Source organism: Pogona vitticeps, chromosome 2, assembly GCF_051106095.1.
Source record: "Pogona vitticeps strain Pit_001003342236 chromosome 2, PviZW2.1, whole genome shotgun sequence".
Taxonomy (NCBI): Eukaryota; Metazoa; Chordata; class Lepidosauria; order Squamata; family Agamidae; genus Pogona; species Pogona vitticeps.
This window is the reverse complement of record NC_135784.1, coordinates 203,302,727-203,326,546: the sequence shown is the minus strand read 5'-3', so window position 1 is coordinate 203,326,546 and position 23,820 is coordinate 203,302,727. Positions and strand designations below refer to the sequence as shown.

Sequence of the window (23,820 nt, the reverse complement as noted above, 5' to 3'; positions counted from 1 at the left end):
CCATCGCAAAAACTTCATAGGTAAGTGATTTCCTCTTCTAACAAGGTAATCATCAAGCGGTGCACCACTGTATAACATAAAACAATAGTTAACCATTTAAAAATAGTTTCATTCATTCCAATAAAAATAATTCTAACCTTTGAAACTTACATTTAAAATCACGCAGAGGCTGTAAGCTAAACATACTTATTTGGGAATAAATTTCTTTGAATTCACTGGGGGATATTTCTGAGTAAATAAATAAATGTGTACATCTGTTACATTGTAAATCCAGTGTATTGATCCCTTCATCATGTATTCAGCTCTTTGCAAGTATTGGAAAAATTATCAAATATTTTTGCAGCATATATATCATTACATGCTTTTGAAATTTTGTTTTCTAGATATAAGTCAAATAAATTTGATTTTTCAATCTTAGTTTTGAGCAGCAAAAGTTTTTCTGGGAAAAATGAAAACACATCAGGTTTGTGCATGTGCACAAAAACTTGTGTTTAAGCCCTTTCTTGGATAGCTAGGTACTCAATTGTTGCTGGGAACTAACAATTGTCCTTCTTGGTTGTTGAGCATTTACTCGTTGGGTAACTGCTCCATCTTATTAAGTGTAAGTCTAACCAAGGCGCATGGCACCATTAAAAGAGGTGTGGGAATTTTATGCTTTTATTGGTAGAAAGTAGTATCTACTTAGATAGGAACGCTAAATTGTCATTTTGTAGCTCATCTATTAAGCAAGTGCATATACATTTTAGCTTGTTCCACTTGAAAATCCTTCTTAACATGCATTGCAGCTGAAACCTACAAACAAACCAGAGTTCATTAACTAACAGCAGTCATGGTTCTGCTAGCATTAAGAGTGGAATAGAGCTAAAAATATGCACATGTACCTGTTATATTTCAGGCATATCACATAAATTTTGTATGTGGATCAAATTTTGCATAGAAATGGTTTCCGTTTGTCCTTGTGCACTTCTTGAATATTAATGTATTGTGTGTGTGGGAGTGTATCTTGAAATACTTGTTGTTGAGGATACTGAGAGTCTTTAGGGAAACATGAGCTTTTGCTTTCAGATTGAAGAATAACAAGCTGTGTTCAGTTTTGTTTTTAGGTTGTAAGTAGTGAACAGCACGACACAATAACATTGCAGTAAAACTCATTTTAGAAGTTGTAGGTATTTCCAGATGCATAGTATTTTACATAAAGGCGGTGTAATTTATAGTTAATAAACTTTCATTTGTTTGCAGGTGTCAGCTGCGATGCATGTTTAAAAGGAAATTTTCGAGGTCGCAGATACAAGTGTTTAATTTGCTACGATTACGATCTGTGTGCATCTTGTTATGAAAGTGGTGCAACGACAACAAGGCATACAACTGACCATCCAATGCAGTGCATACTAACAAGGGTAGATTTTGGTAAGTGTTTCTTATATATCATTACAGTTTTGCACAGTGTAACTTCATGAGACTAACCTTGCTCAGTTTAGGGCAGGTGTTACACGTCTTCTGTTTTGCTTTTATTTAGTTAAAAAAAAAGGAGTAGGCTGTGTTCAGTTTGAGCACTAAACAAAGAAATTTGTCTGCATGGAGAATTTTAAAAAGTTGTCCTTTCTCAAGGTATTATACTTTAAGACTGATGTTTCATGAGCATTTACTTGAGAGTAGGCCTAATTGGGAAAAGGCCTAATTTAGAATTGAATTATGTGGGAGTTGGGAGGGGAAAAATAATTTTTAATAATTTTGAAAGATTTTAAAAACAATCTTCACAAAAATAAGAAACCAAATCTTCTTTTCCCAGGTAGTAGTATTTTTTTTTAAAAAAATAACAAATGTCTACAAAGAAAATATAGGAGGGAAGTTGTATTGTGCCTTTTAAAAGAGGAAAGAGAAGTGTGGCAGATGGAGTTAGAATTACAGTGGTGCCTCGCATAGAGATCGCTCCGTATAGTGATGAAATCGCTTTGCGATAGACTTTTTGCCATCGCAAGAGCGATAGCTTTGCGATGGTCTCAAGGGGGAAAATTCGCTTTGCGATGATCACAGGGAAGCGATCATCACAAAGCCCCCATTTTCGCACAGCTGATCGGCGGTTTCCAAATGGCTGCCGGAAAAACAAAATGGCCACCCACTGTTTTGCCTCGCTTTAGAGGCACCGAAAATGGCCGCCCCTATGGAGGATCTTCGCTTTAAGGTTAGTTTTTAGCCCATAGGAACACATTGAAGGGGTTTCAATGCGTTTCTATGGGCTTTTTAAAATCGCTTAGCGATGAAACCGCTTAGCGATTTTTGCTGCATGGATTAACATCGCTAAGTGAGACACCACTGTACAAAGCTGGAAGTGTAATTCATTCTGTAAGGTGACGGGAGCATAGAACAACCAATGAGCTGACAAAATAATGTATTCAGAAATGTGTATTTACCCTTCCAAAGATATATGCAGATAGTAGTGGCATTGTTTTCATTGGACAGAATCCTGTTGGGGAAAAAATGCACGTAAGGATAAACATGCAGGCAATTTCCTCCCTTTGGCAGGATGCCCATTGTGTACTAGTTGTAAAAATTGGCAACAACTGATTTCACAACCAGTAAGTGACTGGTTGCATTACAAAATAGTCCACCAAAGGCGATGCCACTTGCATGAATATCACTGCACCTGTGGTTTTGTCAAACAGGATTTTTAACCTATAAATAGCACCTACAGATTTCTTGTGTTAAAACAAGTACCGTATTTTTCCGTTTACAAGATGACCCACAGTACAAGACAACCCTCCCCCCCTTTTCTAACACCCAAATTAGAAAATTTGAGGGCAGCGCGTGCACGCCTCTTTGATCCTCGCGCCCTTTCCTGGCTGCCTTTCCTGCTTTCTAAGCCCTGCAGAGCTTAGGAAATGGCTAATGCAGCCATGAAAGGGCAGCGTGCATGCGCCACTTTGATCCTGATGCCCTTTCATGGCTGCTTCAGGATCAAAGGGGTGCAAGTATGCTGCCCTTTCATGGCTGCTTTACTCTGTAGCTTAGCAAAAGGCAGGGAAAGCGACTGCCTGCCTTGTATAAAATGACCTTCAATTTTTGGTCCAATTATTTAAGTAAAAAGGTCTCGTCTTATACACAGAAAAGTACGGTAAATCTGCTAGGGTTATATGAACAATTGAGAGTCCTCTGCTGGTGAAATCAGAAGGATCTGTGGGTCTCCCGCCAGAGGGCCTTGATGCAGATATAGCCTATGAAATCCGGGATGTTTTTCCAGTAGGCTACTGTGATGATTGATAGAGCTTTGAGTTCACAGTTTTTATGGCTTTTCAGAGTAGCATAGTCTTTGGAATTATTTTTTCAGTTATGATACAGATGATACTTAATTAATATGAAGCCAGGAAGTATCTATGAGTAGTTAAGATGGAAGGCATGACTGATGGAAGGTATGCCTACATTTTCATGCTTTCTGGTTCATAACCCAGTAGATTCAAAGTCATGGAATTTTAGCTTCTTTGTTGTGGTCTCTGGGAATCACACGTGGTTGTTTCTGCGCCTGCAGGAAAACGGTTGGAATATTCAAAAAGACCATTAGATCAGCCTTCCTCCATTGTGCATGTCCATGTGCCTAGCAGTTATCCTTCAGTTATCTTTAGCTGCTGCTGAGGAAACATGTTACAGTTTGTTTCTAAAGCCTTTTTTATACTTTAATATTACCTTTGTCACTGTTCTCGTCGCCATTTTGTTGTCATATTTATATATGAAAGAGATTACCTATAATTAGCATTTTTGTTGTTTCCTGGGTCAAGGCCTTCCTACCTTTTTATAGCCCCAGTGAGCCCATTTAAAAAGTGCATTCTAAAATCCCCCTCATTGACAAATATTCTGAATGCTTGTATTGTATTGATGAAGCACATCAAACTCAAACCTGTTAGCACTGCCAAACATTAACAAAAGTTACTATTAGGAACTGACAGTCCTGCTTCAGATTTCATCTTTGGGAAAAGTCACATCAGACCATCGGTTCTCTATCTCAACAAACCTCCTCTAGTCCTGACATATCATGTGCAAGACACCCTCTAAACAGCCTATAATGGAGTCCTTCCAACTAGAATCAGGTTCCAAGGATGATCAGAGACCAAGAGAAGTTGAGTTCACCTGACTTCTAAATGTCAAGAGAAAACAGCCAAACAGCATTGTTGACTGTTCACACCCTGAGATCCACAGGCCCTTGACCCTTTTAATATGGGGATTGGTACATCAGACAAAGCTATGCTTCTAGTACTATATTTCACCACCTGGCACACTGTCATCAGTAACAAATGGGTGCTAGCCATAATTGAACATGGCTATGCCATAGAATTTGTATCTCTTTCTCCTTTAGGTCTTTTCACACTTAAACCACCATTTCTGGTTCTAGAAGGAGAAATAGCTATACTCAGCATTCCCTCTATGCAGCATGTACATGCATAGAGTTTCATTGGGGCCGTGCACTAGCAACCAGAGTTGGCGCCCATTTAGTTCCAGGTTGGAAGCCTGTTACCCCCCCGATGCGCACACGGGGTGAGACTCCTGCACAGCAGGGATGAAAATTAGAGGGAAAACTGGCTACACTAGAAGAAGAAATAACTACACCAACATGCTTCCCAGTGTGTCTACTTCTTTTATTTTATGGCTGTAAAGAAAGATGGCAGTTTGAGGCCAGTCCTCAATCTGAGAGATGTAACTTCTTACATAGACCAAGTTCAGAACAGTGACGTTAGAAACAATATTATCACTCCTCAAAAAGGGAGACTAGCTTGTTGTGATTGACCTATTTCCATATTACCACCAGTTCAGACCATTGCTGTTTCCTGTATTTTGCATTGGGCAGCAATATTTGCCTGTTCAAAGAGCTCCCTTTTGGTTTTTCTGTAGCACCCAGGGTTTTCATGAAATGTATGGCATTGGTCACTGCCTACACCAGACTCCTTGGTGGTATGATGTTCCCTTATATAGATAACTGGTTGATAGTGGCCAGCTCCAGGGTCAAGGTGGAAAGAGAAATTCTGTTCACTCTCCATCTTCTTTGCATGAGTCTGGAAAATTTAGAATCACATTGAAACATTAATTACATCAGCACCCTACTGGATTCCAGAGCTATGACCTCAAGAAAGAATGAACAAACTAATAGCATTGATAAGGGAATTCAAATAAAACATGAGAGTCACAGTGTTCATGGTCCAATGACTTCTTGGTCTTACAGCATCTACAACAGTGTCAATTCTGTACGTGCATTTGAAAATGAACTCTCTTCAAGCCTTGTACCTGACCTCCTTTGATATATTAAGAGAGACCAGTACCAAACTACTGGTCATGACTCCTGAGCTAGCACAACAACAACTCAAAGAGAGAGGCTTTTTTATTCAAAGTTTACTTATTCTCTGTCGTAGTTAAACAGCCTCTTGGCTCCAAAGCATCACTATACAGTAGCTCAGAGATGCAACACTCAAGAAATTCCTGTGGGGTCTGCAGAATGTTTTTCCAGATGTGAGAGCTCCACCCTCACAATGGTCACTCTCTAGTTCTCAGCTTATGAAATTACCTATGGCTATGGTAGATCAGAAACTTCTCACCTACAAAACAGCATTCCTCGTGACTATCACCTCAATGTGAAGGTCAAACAAGTTGTGTACCCTCTAAGATGAGCCATCTTTCCTGCAATTTTATAAGAATAAGTCTACAATCTTTTCAGGTATAGCTTTCCTCCCTAAGGCCTCTAGTCCTTCCAACTTTTTTCCTACTGCCTACTGTGATTGGAGAAAACTGTTTATACCTTGGGCGTCCATAGAGCTCTGGTTTTCTGCATCTCTAGACCAAGCAGTTTTGAAAGTTTTAACAAGTTATTTGTTGGCTGTCAGGTGCAAAAGATTGGGTGAGCATATCCCCGAGCAATTGTCAAAATGGCTGATCAGCACAATTAAGTTATCTTACTAACTAGGAAAGAAGCCAGGGCTGTAGCAGCTTCCATAGCCTTCCTTACAGGAACCTAACTACAAGACATTTACAAACCAGCAACATGTTCATCAAACATCACAGGTTGGACATCAGGGTGAAACGTGATGCTGCATTTGAGAGAACAGTCATTTCATCTGTGTTGCTGTGACATTCCACCAGCTGGCAAGTGAGCTTGCTAATACCCACATGTGTGATTCACAGAGACCATGGCAAAAAAGGAGAGGTTACTTACCAGTACCTCTGGTTCTTTAAGTGGTCATCTCTGAATTTACACCTCACAAACCATCCTTCCCTCAGTCTATCACAGTACTGTTCAAGTTACAGTCAAGTATCTGTCCTTTTAAAAATCAGTGAAACTAAATGTTTTACATCCTACCGCTTGTACTTGACTGCGTTTCAGGATTGAACTGAAAATTTCTTAATTGTTAATATAGGTAAAATGTTATTTTAAAAACCCCTTTAGTTTACAAGAGTAAATTCTAGAGAGGGCTGCACATCAGTTTCGTCTGTGTTTCTGTGATATGTTTACGTAAATATTTTCTAAGTAAAAACACAGTACAGTATCAACAGGATTATTAGCAGCTTGCAAAATGGTGGCAAAATTCCTTCCCTTACTTCTAACTTTATTAAGTGGCACTATGAAAATATTGTGTTCTTCCACTCACTTAGGATGTGAGCTTTGTTTGCAGGCTTGTAACTAGCCACTGCTCTACTGCTTTGTGCTACTAAGAATCTCTTCCAGGTGACTAAGCCAGGGACCTCTTGTAAATTAGAAGACTCTGGGTCTGTTTTTGTTTGTTTGTTTTGCGACAGGGCCCATCCCAGGCCTTCCTTATGTCACAGTAGTTAGATAGTACAGTAAACAGAAGTACAGTTTGCTTTAGGAAGAAAACCAGGTGCAGGGAAACGTGTGTTTTTCAAATGCTTGTTCTTGAAATGCTAGCCATGTTAGCACATTTTATTATGTCTATCCCTTCTTTTTAGGAAGCTATAGAATTCTGAATTACTACTAGTCAGGTTTGTTCTAAAACAAGAAAGATTGGGGTGGGAGGAAACATATTAGGCTAATATTTCTTTTCAAGCAAACAAACCCAGACCTACTGGGATATGCCACAGTTTCACTAAGCTGCCACCAACCATTCCCTATAAGAAGTCACACAGACCAGGGATGGATTTTTAACAAATAAAAGAATAAGGTTTATTTAAACAACACACAGGAAAAATAAAAGGATCAAGTGAATAAGATACAGTAACGTGGCTTAGTCTCAATCATACACACACTAGTTTGGTTCACTCAGAACACTTTACATTAAAGCACAGACCCTGAACCTATCAGTTCTGGCTAACCATACAGACACCTGAACCTATCAGGTTGGTACTGACTGACACACAGTAGTACCCTGTCTGACACACAGACTCCCACTCAAGCTTCTTCTCTCAGCTTTTCTCCCAGCTTCTCCTAACTTCTCCACACACGCTCCACATATATATACAGTACAGCCCCTCCTCCTGATGTCCCACCTTCCACTCCCCATAGGATGGAACTTTCCCTCCAAACCCATGACAGACAGGTAACATCAGTGCTGTATGTAACACCTCCCCTCTTTATAAGTTGTTTTGTAGGGGGAAAGCTAAGGTGCTTTTCACCAAAAAACAACCTGGACCCAAAACAAACAAAAACAGTCATATAATAACATACACTACCATACTTACTTATACTTACACTCTATTAGGCATTTAAACATTTACCATTAACAATACATCAAGTTACCTTTATTCATACAAACCAACATGTTTAATAAACAGACACATTTGACTTTTTGTCATCAAAATATATACATAGTCCATGTTTCTTTCGCCGTCTTCATTCTTCAGGTCTTCTTGACAAGGCGTCAGCAACACAGTTCACTGACCCTCTGACCACCTTCACTTCAAAGTCATAGTCTTGCAGATTTAAAGCCCACCTCATAAGTTTACTATTGTGGGTTTTCATTGTCTTTAACCATTGCAGTGGTGAATGGTCAGTGCACAGAATAAAATGTCTTCCCCAGATGTAAGGCTTGGCCTTCTGGATCGCGTAGACTATGGCCAGGCACTCCTTCTCCACGGTTGCCAAATGTCTCTCACCTTTCTGGAGTTTCCTACTCAGGTAGGACACTGGATGCTGGTCACCATTCTCATCCTCCTGGCAAAGAACTGCTCCTACCCCGCTGTTAGACGCATCGGTGTAGATGATGAACTCCCGGTCGAAGTCAGGAGCACGCAGCACTGGATACTGGACGAGCGCCTCCTTCAACCTCTGGAACGCCGCCTCACAGTCGCTGGTCCACGGGATGCGGTCATCAGTCTTCTTCCTCGTCAGATCGGTCAGCGGAGCCGCAATCTCGCTAAACCTCGGGATGAACTTTCTGTAGTAGCCCACCAACCCAAGAAATGATTTGTCTTTTTTCTTGGTGTTGGGTCTGGGCCAATCACGAACTGCTTCTATCTTGGCCTCGAGGGGTTTTATCACTCCTCCCCCTACTATGTGACCCAAGTATTTTATTTCTGGGCTACCCAGCTGCAGTTTGTTCTCTTTGCAGAGCCTAGGCCAAAGCACTTCCTCCCCTGGGTTAAAGTGCCTCTCCCTGCCTTCCTGGTCATCCCAAGCTTTCTTTCTGACCTTTTGAGCTTGCAGGGTCTCTGCTGCTAGCTCTAGGTTTCTCTTTAGGTCATTCCTTAAAGAGTCTATATATGTCACAACATCTTGTGGGTCATCCTGGGTGATCTGCTCCCAATTTTGTTTGATCAAATCAAGGGGCCCTTTCACCCTTCTCCCAAACAAGAGTTCAAACGGACTGAACCCGGTACTGGCTTGTGGCACTGATCGATAAGCAAACAAAAGGGATTGCAGCTTCTGGTCCCAATTGTTTGGATTCTCTGCCAAGTAAGCCCTAATCATGCGCATTAGAGTCCCATTGAACTTCTCAGTTAACCCATTACTTTCAGGGTGATAGGCAGTGGTTTCCTTGTGCTTAATTCCACAGATTTGCCATAACCGTTTCATGAGCTTCGATGTGAACGATGCGCCCAAATCTGTGATTATTTCTGAGGCGAATCCCATCCTGGACATATACCCCACCAAGGCATCTGCCACTGTGTTAGTTTCAATGTTAGTCAAGGGAATGGCTTCAGGGTACCTCGTGGCATGGTCCACAATGGTGAGAATGAACCTGTTCCCCCTCTTTGTGGCCTTGGGCAAAGGTCCCACAATATCCACCCCTGTGCATTTGAACGGAGTGTCAATCACAGGCAAAGGGCACAACTTTGCTTTGGTCCTGTCGCGGCTATTCCCCTGCCTTTGACACACATCACATTGTTTACAGAACTCCCTGATCTGCTTCCCTATGTCAGGCCAGTAAAAATTCTGTGTGATTCTCTGCTGTGTTTTGTTCACCCCTAAGTGTGCAGCAAACATGTCAGAGTGCCCCCTTTGTAAGATCATGGGGCGATACTTTTCAGGTACCACTAGCTGACTTCGGATCCCATCTCCCCCTTTTGAGATATTCCTCAGGGTCTCTCTATACAAAATCCCCTTTTTCTCTAGAAATCTCACTGGGGTTTCAGGTGTTAGCTGGGCGTCAGTCACCTGTTCAAAACACTTTTGGAGAGTGGCGTCTGCCTTTTGCTCTTGGCCAAATCAGCTGTCTGTGGTTAAGGTTTCCACCACAGCTTCTGAACTCCCCTCTGCTTCCGTCTCTGGCTCATCATTACCCCCCTGAACTGTCCCCGTGGTGGCTTGTGAGCGTGTAATCACTAGCACCCGTTTCACATGTTCAGCCAGGTCATTTCCCACGAGCACGGCTGCTGGCAGAGTCGATGAAATCGCTAGCCGCCAAACTCCCCTCCAGCCTTGAAAGTTCACAGGTACCTCCCCTACTGGCAGTGAGATCACCTGCCCCTCAATCCCTGCCACCTTCATGCTCTCATTTGGGATTATATATTCCCTAGGAATAATATCTGGATGGCACAGGGTCACCTGGGAACAAGTGTCCCTCAGCCCCCGATACTGATGGTCAAGTATTCCTACGTCCACCCCTGCTGTTTCAAACAACTGAGAATCTGTTCTCACGAGCAAGCAGCGCTTGACCTCCACAAGAGGACCATTTTCCTCAGCCTGATCAGCAGATGTAACTGTTCCAGATTGAGTAGCCATGGCAACAGGCTCCCTCAGTGACAAGGGGCTTTGCTCTTTCTGGACACAGAACACAGCTTTTGGCTTGGTTCCACTCGAATCCTGAGGCACAATTCCTTTTAGCTGCTTTAATTTCTCACACTCTGAGATTAGATGGCCCTTTCCCTGACAGAAATAACATTTTCTGCTATATTTTGAGTCTTTCTCATCTTGTTTTGGTTTTCCCTTCAAAATCTGAGGTCTTGGTTTCATGTCTGAGGGCTTCCCTTCACCATGGGCCCCTCCCCCTTGCTGGCTTTTCCCTGGTCCCTGAGAGTACTTGCTGTAGGTTTCTTTAGGTTTCCCCATCGATTTCCCCTCACCCAAGGGCTTTCTTATTTGGGAAATAAAATCTGCGATCTCGGCTGCTTCTGCCACAGATTTCGGTTTCCTTTCCCTCACCTGGAATTTCAGTTCCCCATGCAGGACTGAATAGAACTGTTCCAGCGCTATCAAGTCTTTGAGCTGCTGAAAGGTCTCTGTCCCCTCCTGAGATAGCCATTTCTCTAGCAGCCTCACCAATTGGGCCCCCACTTGGGTAAAAGTCTGCTCTGGTTTCTTGGTGATTGACCTGAATCTTTGCCTCAGCTGTTCCGCATTTATCCCATGTCTGGCAAACACCAGTTTTTTAAACTCTGCAAAATCTTTCATCAGTTCCTCTGGCATCTCTGCATAGACTTCTGCAAGGCTGCCACTGATTAAAGATCGCATGATGGTCATCTTCTCAGTTTCCCTTACTGAGAAGTCCACAAACGCTCTTTCCACTAGGGAAAAGAACACCTCAGGACAATCTCCCTTGTGGTACACAGGGAATTTCTTCAGGTCAGCTTTAGACAATTGGCCTCCCTCAGAATCCCTATTGTTATTATTGTTCTGATTCATCAGTTCCAATTTTCTTAACTCAAACGCCATTTTCTCTCTCTGCAATTCCAATTCAAATTGTCTCTGTTTCTCTCTTTCCCTTTCCTCCATTTCAAATTGCCTCATCCTCAGTTCATGCTGTTGGGCTATGAGCATTTTCCTGAGTTCTGGGTTCTGTTCTCCCGTGCTGTCATCCTGCACTGAGCCAAATTCATCCTCAGAACCTTGGTCAACCTGGGGGTCTTTCACTTCACCCATTTCTGCCATTTGGCTTCGAGTCAAGGGCATAATCCCCCCCCCCAGAACAGGCTGCTTTCAAAAGTCAAGCCTCAAAATAAAGCGACCACTTTTTTTCTTTTTTCCTTTTGCCTCAGAACCAGTTTTCTACAGATTACTGCTGTTCTTCAGCACTAACTTGCAACAGTTGCGAGCCAGAGTCTACCCCCCTCTGCTAGGCCTCTCAGCAGGCAGGCTAGATCACTGCTACTACACAGTTTTGCCTCAGCTTTTTTCCCGCCAAAACAGGCTGCCTCAGAGCTCCCTAATCTAGTCCCCAGTTGGCACGTTCTTCTACTAGCGCACCTCCCCGTGAGGTACACCTAGAAGATTACCTACGCGCCTCAGATTGTCCCTGACTAGACCCCCCTTGCTCTGGGCACTCTTGCCAAGGCTTTGCTGGACCACTGGACAACTGGACCAGTCGTATCCCACACGCTGGACACCAATCAATGTGACAAACCCAGACCTACTGGGATATGCCACAGTTTCACTAAGCTGCCACCAACCATTCCCTATAAGAAGTCACACAGACCAGGGATGGATTTTTAACAAATAAAAGAATAAGGTTTATTTAAACAACACACAGGAAAAATAAAAGGATCAAGTGAATAAGATACAGTAACGTGGCTTAGTCTCAATCATACACACACTAGTTTGGTTCACTCAGAACACTTTACATTAAAGCACAGACCCTGAACCTATCAGTTCTGGCTAACCATACAGACACCTGAACCTATCAGGTTGGTACTGACTGACACACAGTAGTACCCTGTCTGACACACAGACTCCCACTCAAGCTTCTTCTCTCAGCTTTTCTCCCAGCTTCTCCTAACTTCTCCACACACGCTCCACATATATATACAGTACAGCCCCTCCTCCTGATGTCCCGCCTTCCACTCCCCATAGGATGGAACTTTCCCTCCAAACCCATGACAGACAGGTAACATCAGTGCTGTATGTAACAACTACTAGTCAGGTTTGTTCTAAAACAAGAAAGATTGGGGTGGGAGGAAACATATTAGGCTAACATTTCTTTTCAAGCAAACAAGCAACAAAATGTTGTTTGCCTAATTATGTTGTAAACTCAGATAGTTCTTTACTACTGTGGGGTGGTATAGAAGTCAAAACAGCAGCAGCAGCAGCAGCAACATTCTTTCAACACTGCTATGCATATAGTACTAAGAATAGTCACAAATGATGCTTTATGACATAAAATACAGACTACTGCCAGGGTCCATAGAATAGGACAGTACTTAAGAAATGTGTTTGCTGTTCTTGATAAACTACTTTAGTATAGTTAAGAGCCGGGTGTTGCACATGTTCCCAGAGCTAACCTACTCAGTCCAGTGGAGGTTGTGGCAGGCCTTATCTTCAGGCTTATCTATCAAGTGTGTTGCTGCTGAACAATGTACAGTCATTTCTATGTGGGACTTGTGCAGGAGCAAAGAAACTTTTGCTTTCAGTGAAGTGCTTACTGTACAAAAAAATGCAAGCAAGACTTTATTCCTAATATTTTGTTGTTAGTTAATGTATTATCAAGACTTCCGCGCTAGTTGCTGCTTAAAAAACATTTGTTTTTCAGCTTATATGTTGCTTTTCCTTTGTTTTCTTTTGTTTAAACATGGTCATGTTCTCAGGAGTCAGGTTGTATAAACTCCACTTGTAGAAAGAAGGATATGCAGGTGGAAGAAAACTACAGTATGTTGCCAAGGGTTGAGCTTTTCTTGTTTGAAGAGGTGGTAATGTATGTTATTTTTTTCAAGATGCTGAAATAGATGCTAACTCTGGTAATGTTTCAGCTATAGTAGGCATGGAAAGATCCTAACATTAGCTTTTTTTAAAGCAAAGTATTATTAGGATTACTTTTTGCAGAATACAAGAGTGGGATAGAAATTGCTCTACACTCTGGATTTTTTTTTTTAAGATAGAGTACAATACAATAAATGCTGAATTTAACAAGAGGAACATCATGGTGACTTCCAGATGTTCTAGACAACAGCTCTAGTAATTGTTGTAATTTAGACTGGTATCATACACCTAATTTAAAGAGAAAATATTTCTGTTTCCTATGATTATAGCCTTGATAATTATTAGTGAATGGATTCTTGATATACTTTCTTTTTTCCAGATTTGTACTATGGTGGAGAAGCTTTCTCTGTAGAGCAACCACAATCTTTTACTTGTCCTTATTGTGGAAAAATGGGTTATACGGAAACATCTCTTCAAGAACATGTTACTTCAGAACATGCAGAAACATCAACAGAAGTGGTAAGCACCAAGCTTGCTTCTGACTAACACTAGCAATATCCCAAGTCTTGAAATGTGGTCCATGATACTTTTCAGAAATTTGAATACCCATTCACACATGTTATGTTTAGGATTGCTGAATCTGCTTTTATTGATAATCCTCCTTGCAGACCCCCATCTCCACCTCTTCTGAGAGTAATAAAAACCTTAATAACAGGATCCTGACAGCGACCCTCTTTTTGTATATGTATATACATGTGGGATCATATGGTTTTCATGAGCGAAAATTATTATCATTGTCTTGAATTATCTCCAAATTGGTCTGGAGGCAGATTTGGCTGTATGTGTGTTTATCTGAGGACCATTTCCTACAGTCATGGTTTAGAATAAAATATATATTATCTAGAATATTAGAAGTAGTAGTACAAAAATATTTGGGCTTCAGAGAGTTTCATGTGTGCTATCCCTAACTGTTACAACAATCCTGTATGATAGATAGAATCACAGATGGTGATGATGTAGAATAGTTATCTATCTAAAGCTGAGTTCAGCCTCTCTATAGATTTACATGATATTTTCTGGGCTGTAGTTTACAGTCTTAACAGTTGTATACAGTATACTAGCTGCATAGCATAGGGTATATAAGGAATGAAACTGTTTTTAAATGTTTTGTTTATTATTTCTTGTGTGAGGATGGGCATTGACAAGAGGTTTCAGTTCTCTGGCCTTAATATGCTTTGTTTACAGTATGATCTGTGTTCTATCTATTGGACATAGAAGGGTGTGATCCACCTTTACCTTAATCAAGGCAGTGATATAATAACAAGTGTTTGTGTCACCAGTGAGCATAATAATTACAGCTGTCTGTCATTATTCACAATTACTGTGAGTGTATTGGCCTGTAAACAACTGAGTAGTAGGAGAATAATGATTTTCAGGGATACCTCTTGAAATGCAGTTCTCAAATAAATCATTTGGTGCTAGAACTGATCAGTAGACAAAGAATGCCTAATTTATAGGTTTTTTTAAAAAGAATTGAAGGCATGTAACTAAATGTGCACATTATCAAAACCTCTGTATGGGCATTGACGTGAGATACTGAAGGTAACTTTAATAAATGCAACCATTTGTTTGTCCCTGATACTGATTTTACCATAAAGATCAGATGAGAGACCTATCTAATCCAGCTGTCTGTTCACATTCTGACAAAACTAAATGCCTTAGAAAACCACAAGCAGAGCAAGAAAGCATTAGCTATCTCTCACATATGTTTCCTAGCATATTGCTTCTGATAGAGGAGTCGGTATATAACCATTGTGAATAGTAGGTGTTTGATAGTCTTATCTTGCACATATTTGACTAATCCCCTTTTAAACAATATTCAGACTGGTGTCCTGTGACCATCACTATCTTCTGTAGCAAATTCTGCCAGTCTACTGTCGAAGGATATACTTCTTTTTACACCTTGAAAAGCTCCCTACGTATCTGTTATCTCCACACTATGAATAGTTTTACACACCTCTAACATTGCCCTGATCCTTTCCCCCACTAAGCCTAAGAGCCTGAGTTCATATGAGAGTTACTCCAGCTTCTTGACCAAGGTTGGTTGCTGTTTTCTTCAGCTTTTCTGGCTCCTACAATATTCTTTTTGAGGGAAGGTGATTAGAATTCTGAACAACATTCCCAGTGTGATCACAGATTTGAAAAAGACATAGTTTTGTCATTTTTTAATTTTTGATCTTTTTCCTAACTAACTCAAGCATGGGATTTGCCTTTTCCTCAACAACCACACATTGGATTGATGTTTTTCTTAACTTGTCCATTGTAACCCCAAGATCCCATTTCTTCGCAGTCAGATAGAGGTGAGACGCAATCAGGATATATGTGAAGTTAGATTTTGTGTACGTGTGTGTGTATCCTATTTTGTTTGTGTGTCTCACTTACATAGACTGAACTGTGTGTAAAGGCTTATTCTCCTGTTTGGAGAAGCTCTTTCTTTATACTCTTGTCTTTTAATCATTGTTAGCACATTTAGCCCCAGCCTACTCCTCACCCTTAACTCCCAATCACATATGAATAAGGTAAAAATCACAACTTCCAGTTGCAAAAACAGCCAATTTATTTCTATTCTCTGCTTTTTGTTCTTTAAAAATTACTAATATATTAGAGCACCTCTTTTCTTCTGCTAAATATTGTGATCAGGAGATTGAACTGAAAAGTTTTTCATCAAAAGCTTTTTGGAAATTCAAGTGAACAGCTTCTGGTTTCACATGCTTATTGATGCAATAAACAGCTGGTGAAATTAGACATACTTCTGCTGATGCCATATTGATTTCTGCAGTACCTTTTGGACACATTTGAAATTATAAATGTTATGAATATTCTTACAAAAATGGACGTGCAGTACCAGTTTGCCTGAAGGCAGATTAGTGAGACTAACAGAAATGTGAGTTCCTCATTAACAGGAACATATATGGTAGAGATGGAATCTGAACTTCTAAACACAAAACTGCTTTTTAAAGTCCAGTTTTCTGGTTGAGCACCTATTTTGTTGATGTAAAACTGATGAGGCCCACATACATATATGGCCAGGAAGCTCAGGGCAAGACTGTGATTTGGTTTGACCTCTCCACATGACATATTTGTTTCCACAAAGCATAATACAATATTCATTTTACAATACGCAAATTGGTGCTACTCAAAAAACAGACTCCAAACAAAAGAAATCGAGGTATATCACCCACTACTTTGGGGGAAAAAAGCTAATACAAGAAATGCTGTGCAAAACAACTTGCCAATATGTAAAATTAATAAAATGGCAGCAGAACTAAAATAGACTAAACATGTATACTCTTATCCTACAGCTCCATCAGTTAAAGGTTGTTCATTTGGATCAGTCAAGTAATACTTTAATGGAATAATTCAGTAGTTACAGCTTGCAGTCCTATTGATCAGTACTATAATGTGATTCTGACTGACTCCACTGGGTGGCAGCAGTGCTTGATAGATGCCACCTTTGTGCTTAGACAAGTGCTGTGTTCTCCCTGGTATCCCTGGTGGTGTTCTTGCATAAGGTGGTCCTGATGTACTCCAGTGGGTTGTTCCAGAGAAGATTATTACCTGCCTCAGCCTTTGCAGGGGTGGTAGGATACTAGCACGCAGTCACAGAGTTTCTTCCCCTTGCTTCAAACTTCTGTCCTTTGTGATTTGGGACAGGCAGACAGCAAGGGAAAATGTGAAAAGGGGCAAAGAAGAAGTGAAGGGGCAATTAAATTGCTACATATCTACGATCAGAGCACTTGCAGAAGCTTCTTAAAATTGGCACTTTTCAGGTTTGCTGCACAAATTAGTGATGTGATGGATGAATCTTCTTGCATAGGTGTCATTCTGATGTGATGATTCAGAGTTGACTGACTTACATATGTAGGTGTACCGTAAAGCTGTTGCATAATTCAGCACCAGAATTATTGGAAGACAAATCTAAATTAACCAGTGTGCATTCTGCCTAATCATATAACATCTTTGTGTTTTCCTTCCATTCTTGAAAGACAAGAATGGTGCAAGAAGTCATAGGAATCATGGAAGGATTGGTGGCAGAAAAAAGCAGTCCTTTCCTCTTTCACCAGCTGTCCGTATCTCTGTGCTAGATGTGCAGTGGTTGAGTGTCTGCATATCCAACATAGAAATGCAGTAGGCTGGTGATGAAATGATAGTAGGAGCTGTGCTTTCACTGCCAGGCTCTCTGCGTTTTATGCTGCATGTCTAGTAGGCACACTCAGGCTGAAGTTCTGTTGTGTAGTTACACAGACGACATCACTTTCAGACTTGAATTGCTATAAGTTAAGAAATCTTGGTAGTCATGGATGCTGAGTCGTGTGACTCAGCATGCAGTAGTTAATGCCAACATAGATTTCTTAAGTTATCACAGTGGGAGCCTAAAAGTTAGTCCATTTACATAACAGGATTTCAGCCTCAGTATAGAAACCAGCTGGGGAACTAGAGGACACAGGGAGCCTGTGAAATGTTTTGCTAGCCTGTCTATATCTTGGCAAATGTTTTACTGGCCTGTTCTTTCCTCCTAAAAGGGGCTAGCAAAGGAGAGATGTAATGCTTTGTTCCTTCTTTTCCAATCCCTCTTCTGAGTTACAAAACAGAAGAGTGAAACCTCTGGCAGGTGACTAACCGTGTGTATGTGTGGGGGACATGATTAATTTACAAGCCTAACTCTCCTATTTTGCAGAGCTTTGTTATATAACCTGTTGTGTTGTGCTTAATAGTGGTTGATCTCAAGTTGCATCTTTGCCTCTTTTATTCTTTTACATAAATCAAGTGTATTTGATGTTATCATATATTGAGTAAAGGGACCCTTTTCAGTGCTTTTGCCACTTTCTTCAAGGTTGGCAAAGTGACATATGTGGCTCCCTTTCAGATAGCTACACAAACACGATGCTGTTCTTAAAAGGATACTTCATTAAAAAACAAAACAAAATTATTCTCTAAAAATAAGACTTTTATCCTCTGAGTCTACAGATGTAGGCAAGCAGTCCTCTGGCCCTCAGACACGACTTGTTCAAGGAAACACAGTTCTTCTTTGTGGCCTCTGTAAATCACACCCTGGGTGATTCGCGCCTGCGCGGAGCCTCATCGGAAAATTCTAGAGCTTCTGCAGTAGCAATGAACACATTAGAATATGCCCCTCCCCACTCGTATAAGTACCTTGCTGCCAAGCGTCCTGTTTCAGTTTCTTTCAACTGCGCCGTTGAGGGCCTCGTAATTCTGCTTCTGTGAGAAAAAAAGAGAAAGAGAGCTTATTCTTGATTACTTCCTGTTATCAATCTTTTTCTTTTAAACTATTAGATTAAACTCATTATCATCAGAGATTTTTCCCCTTTCCTCTCGCTCAGCCTCCAGCCGCAGCCCCCTCTTCAGTCATTGCTTTTTCTCCTCAAATATTTCTCCTGTTCATGGCCCCTTTGGGCCAGTTTTAGCACTGCGTTGTCTGTGATAATAATATCCCACTTTCTGACAGACATGCTAAGTGCCTTTTCTGTTTGGGAGAGCAACATCAAACTTCCTCCTGTACCTATTGCAAAATTTTTAAGCGTGGAGTTCTTCGATCTCGCCTCTCAAGGCTAAAACTCCAACTTTGGGAACAATCTTTACAACCAGTTCAAATGGCCCAACCTCCCTGTAGGGCCACTTCCCAAACCAAAGTAATGGAAAAAGCCATTACCGAATCATTGAAACAACGTATGTCGGCCACACCAGCTTATTCTGATTCTCCATCTGCATCGTCTAAGACCTCAAAGACACACAAATCAAAACACCTTGACTTCGAAAACAACTTCTAAACGTCAGAGACCTACTGAAACTGCTCCAGCTCTGGAGCCTGTTCCTCCTAAACGAGCTAAATAGTCTAAGCCTACAGACATCCCACCACAACAACTCTCTGAATCGATTTCGGTCGGATTTCCCTCAGATGATGACAGACTTCCATCCCATCAACCCTGTTCTCAGTCTCCAGAATGGGATGATAGAGTCAACTGACTAACATCCTCTCCTCCCAGTCCAAAACCTTCCATTCCTTCCAGCAATTCTTCAGTTATTCCATCGCCCAAGGATTCCCAAACAGCTCGACATTGTTCCATATTCAATGCCCTTGGATCACCCACCGATCCCTAACCAGAAAAGTTGACATCAACAAACTCGACAGCTCACTTCATCGCATGTGGTTCAAACCCATGCTCAGCATGCACATCGGGTTGCTATTTGCCCCGACCAGTGCTCTGCTCGACAAACCGCATTGACTAGTAGACCAGGTGTTTTACCTGGTTTGATAACACCATCTAGTAGTCAGCCTACCTCTTGACAACCATCAATGTCGAAGCGGCCACATCACCGAGAGGTACCTATACCTCAACCTGCTCCCCCACTTGGTATTGAAAAAACCTCAAACCGTCGAGCAGATTTCATCCACACATGAGGCTTTTGCAGCCCCAGCCTCCCGATACTTTCCTACTACGATAGATGATGGAAATCACTCTTCACGCTCGGCATTGCCAGCATCCGTTTATTCTACTACTGTGCCATCACATCAGCAACCTCCATTTCAACATCACAGAGACACAGGCTCTGATATCGACGATCCTCTATATCCATCCTGGTCCATAGACAGACGCTCCATTCCATTACATCAACACAGTTCCCATTCTCCAGTAAATCCAAGTCATCGACCCCGACACCATTACAACACTGAGGTCGAACCCTACCAATCGAGGTCCGTCAAAGCTCAATCACCATCTTTTGATGTTGACGATCCTCGACATCGACATATGTCCATGGACATGCCACCTTCATCTTTTCCGACTCTTAACCAGCAATACTATGAAACTCAGCCTCTTGAGAGCAAAGTCGATCAACAGTCCATCGACTCCAGACACGACCTCAATGGCTCTGACCATGGATCTTGGCCGCAGACTCCATCGGTATTACTTACCTCTTCAGAGTTGGACATTGTCGATACCGACCCACCATCACTGGCAGAGGATTTCCGGACCTATGCCCAACTTACGATTCGCATGGCTAAATCCCTTGATCTGTATGGCTAAATCCCTTGATCTGCAAATCCACTGGCCGTCTTAGCCGAAGATGCTTGGACGTTCAGCAGCCAGACGTTGGGGAGTTTACCCTTCCTACCAGCAATGTCCTCAGCAGAATCAATGGAAATGACTGTATAACTCATACCAGAGATTACACTGATACGCTCCACAACAAACCTCTTACAATCTATACGTCAAAAACCAAAGAGACAAAATCTGGCAACAGCCTGCTGCTAGACGGAATGACCAGAAACCCAAACACCATGTTTGATGTTCCTCTGACTGAGATCACCACCCACCCCACCAACCCTGCCCTCTGGAAACACTTACCTGCATAGGAATCCATCACCACAGATTCCTGGGTACTCTCCATCATCAAAAACAACTACTGTGTCCATTTCTTCAAACTTCCTCCGACAACACATGTCGTTTCTCCTCCGTCACAACCCCTGCAAGAAGATGCCATACAACTCGTCTATCAAAACAACACCAGGGTTTTCTCTTGCTATTTCACCACCCCCAAGAAAGATGGGGGTCTTCACCCTATTCTAGATTTAAGATTATTAAACAACTACTTCATCACCACAAAATTCCACATGGTCACTCTAGAATCACTTTTTCCCTTACTTCGAAAAAATGACGGGTTCGCCGTCATAGACCTAATAGCTTTCTACTTTCATATTGCAATACATCCCGCATACAGAAAATTCCTTTGTTTCTAACTGGGATCACAAGCATTCAAAAGACTCCAATTCAACCTTGAATCAGCTCCGAGAGTGTTCACCAAGTGCATGGCACTGGTAAATATTCCCAGGGAGACATGTTTGTCGACTATTGGCCAAAGACTCTTACCTACCTTTTTCCGCCGTTCCCTCTCCTCCACAAAGTTGTCGTCCGTCTACAAGATAAAACCAATGCCATCATTATAGCCCCTTGGTGGCTGAGACAGACTTGGTTCACAGTTCTCTGCAGTCTCTCAGCAGACATTCACCATCTCCTCCGCCTGTCACACTTTCTCTCACAGAACAATTCCCAAGTCCCACACCTGGACTTACCTGTTCTGCACCTGGCAGCGTGGAGGATTCTCCCTCATTAATAAAGGTTTTTCATCATGCCAAAAAAAACCATCCACAAGGATAGCCTACCTGTATAAATGGAAGAAATTTCAATCCTTTACCAGATCTCATCATCCTCCATCAATCCATCACTTTCCACTGTTCTCTGCTTCCTCCTATATCTCAGATTCACGGGCCTCTCCGTCTCATCCTTGAGAGTCAACTTTTCGGCAATAATATCATACCAGCTTCAAAATTCTCCAGCAGCAAACTTCTTCAAACATCCAAGAACTAAACAATTTCTGAAAGGTCTCTCTCATATCTTCCCCGATTACTTGACCTACCTCTCCACAGTGGTCACTAACTCTTGTTTTGAAACAGCTTACCAAGGGTCCTTTTGAGCCATTAGCTACAACTGACTTAAAACTCCTCCCCTTTAAAACAGCTTTTCTCATAGCCATCACCTCAGCTCGACGAGCTATTGAATTGGCAGCTTTACACTATGACAACCCTTATCTACAATTTCCCCCCAATAAGGTGAAGTTATTCATGGACATTTCCTTCCTCCCCAAAATTGTCTCTCAATTTCATCTTTCCCAGCCAATTGTCCTTCCTTCATTTTTTTCCATCACCTTCTTCAAACCAATAAAAATACTCCATACATTAGATGTCAGAAGAGCTCTTGCTTTTTATTTCCAACATACCCAACCTTTTGGACAGTAATTTGTTTCTTCATAAGCCACCAGCTACCTACAAAAGGCCATCAGGTGACTTCCCAATCTATCTCCAGATGGGTCGCCTCTACCATTCATTGGCTTATCAACTTGCTTGACAACCAGCCCCTAGAGTGGTTCGCCCTCACTCCACCAGGGCAGTGGCAGCCTCTATGGCCTTTCTCCGCAGCCTACCTCTTTCAGACATCTGTGCCTCTTCCACTTGGGCACAGCTGTCCACATTTATCCGTCATTATAGACTCAACCCCCGGCAGAAGTCTGATGCAGCATTTGGACGTGCTGTTCTAGCCTTGGCATGACACCCTGCCTCTGGACAAGACAACTTATTAGACACCCAGGATGTGATTCACAGAGGCCATGAAGAAGAACAGGTTACCCACCTGTAATTGTAGTTCTTCAAGTGGACCTCTGTGATTCACACATCCCACCCGTCTTCACCTCTGTCATGTCATTGTTTACTATTAAGCAGTGGTTGACACAACTGAAATGGGACGCTTGGTTCCAGGGTACTTATACGGGTGGGGAGGGGCATATTCTAATGTGTTCATTGCTACTGCAGAAGCTCTAGAATCTTCCGACGAGGCTCCGCGCAGGCACAAATCACCCAGGGTGTGAATCATAGAGGTCCACTCGAAGAACTGCAATTACAGGTGGGTAACCTGTCATTTTAGTTTCTGGTTTGGGAACATAATCAGCCTTTGTTAGAAAGTTGCTTGTTCTCTCAGGGTGACACTCAAGCTAGTCTGCAGGTCTTTCTTTCATCAGGTATTCATTTTTGTATAGAGTTTATGTAACTCAGTGGAATTCCAGAGAGATCACTGAATAAGGAAGTCAGATGTTTGGAGTAAATGTGAGAGGTGTTAAACCTGGCTTTTTTTTTTTTTTTTTTTTTTTTTTTTTTTTTTTTGGCTGGAAAAAAATGATTCTACCAGATAAAAAGGCAAGGCGGGCCAGATGTGGCCCGCAGGATGTACTTTGGAGACCCCTGGTTTATAGGTTAAGCTTTTAAAGCACACAGAGTTTTTAATCATCTGCACCCAGCCAGCATGCTCCACTTAGCTTTTTGGTTAGTAATACAAATGTTAAGTGTTACCAATTAAACTATTAGTGTGAGGTTAGGAGCCTAGAAGCTTCTATGTGACAATTTTTTTTTCATTCTAATTGTAAATAGTAGGAAAACTTAAAGACCTCATATTTCATCCTCTAATGGATCAGTCATTCTAGCACTTCTGTAGATGAGGTCATTGTTTTTGCTTTGGAAAAAGCTCCGGAGCCAAGTCCCCCATGCATTTCCCCTCCACTAATACACTGATGGCAAACACTGAATTTTCACCATGGTAGTGTTGAAACTGATTAATAAATTTATTAAATTAATAACTTTGATAGGTAGACATTTTTTTTGCCAGAAACTTGCAAACATATGAGCTTTCTCAGGAATTGGAGGAAACCAGCATGTTGCAAATGTTACTTAGGACAATTAATTTTTAGTGCAAAATTGCATATTGTGAAACAGATATGCAATTGCATATTGTGAAACAAAAGCTATTTTTGCAGAATATTTATAGTGATTTTTCCCCTCCTACTTCTTTATTTTTGCTGCTAATACTTTGCTGCTGGCACTTTAGGGAAATCTCCATGGTTCTGTATCATATAATGCAATGGTGGAGATTTAAGGGTCATAGAAGAAAAAACCATAGGGGAAAAATATGCAGTGTGATGTTACATATAGGCAATGAAAAGAATTATGTTTTGAATAGGGCTGGTCCAGAAGGTTTTACATATGAGATACAGGTTTTACAGTACCCCGCGATCATCGCAAAGCGAATTTTCCCCATAGGAAACATCGCAAAGCGATCACTAAGCAATTTCTCCAT

General features: G+C 41.5%; 1 protein-coding gene across 3 annotated transcripts in view; it reads left to right on the top strand.

Annotated features, from left to right (window-relative positions):
• KCMF1 (potassium channel modulatory factor 1) overlaps positions 1-23,820 on the top strand; it is a 70,784-nt gene that overhangs the window by 37,211 nt on the left and 9,753 nt on the right. For all 3 annotated transcript variants that reach the window (XM_020801390.3, XM_072991956.2, XM_020801391.3), the window contains exons 2-3: positions 1,240-1,407; positions 13,440-13,579. In XM_020801390.3, coding sequence (XP_020657049.1) covers positions 1,240-1,407; positions 13,440-13,579 — 308 coding nt within the window. The remainder of the gene's footprint in view (positions 1-1,239; positions 1,408-13,439; positions 13,580-23,820) is intronic.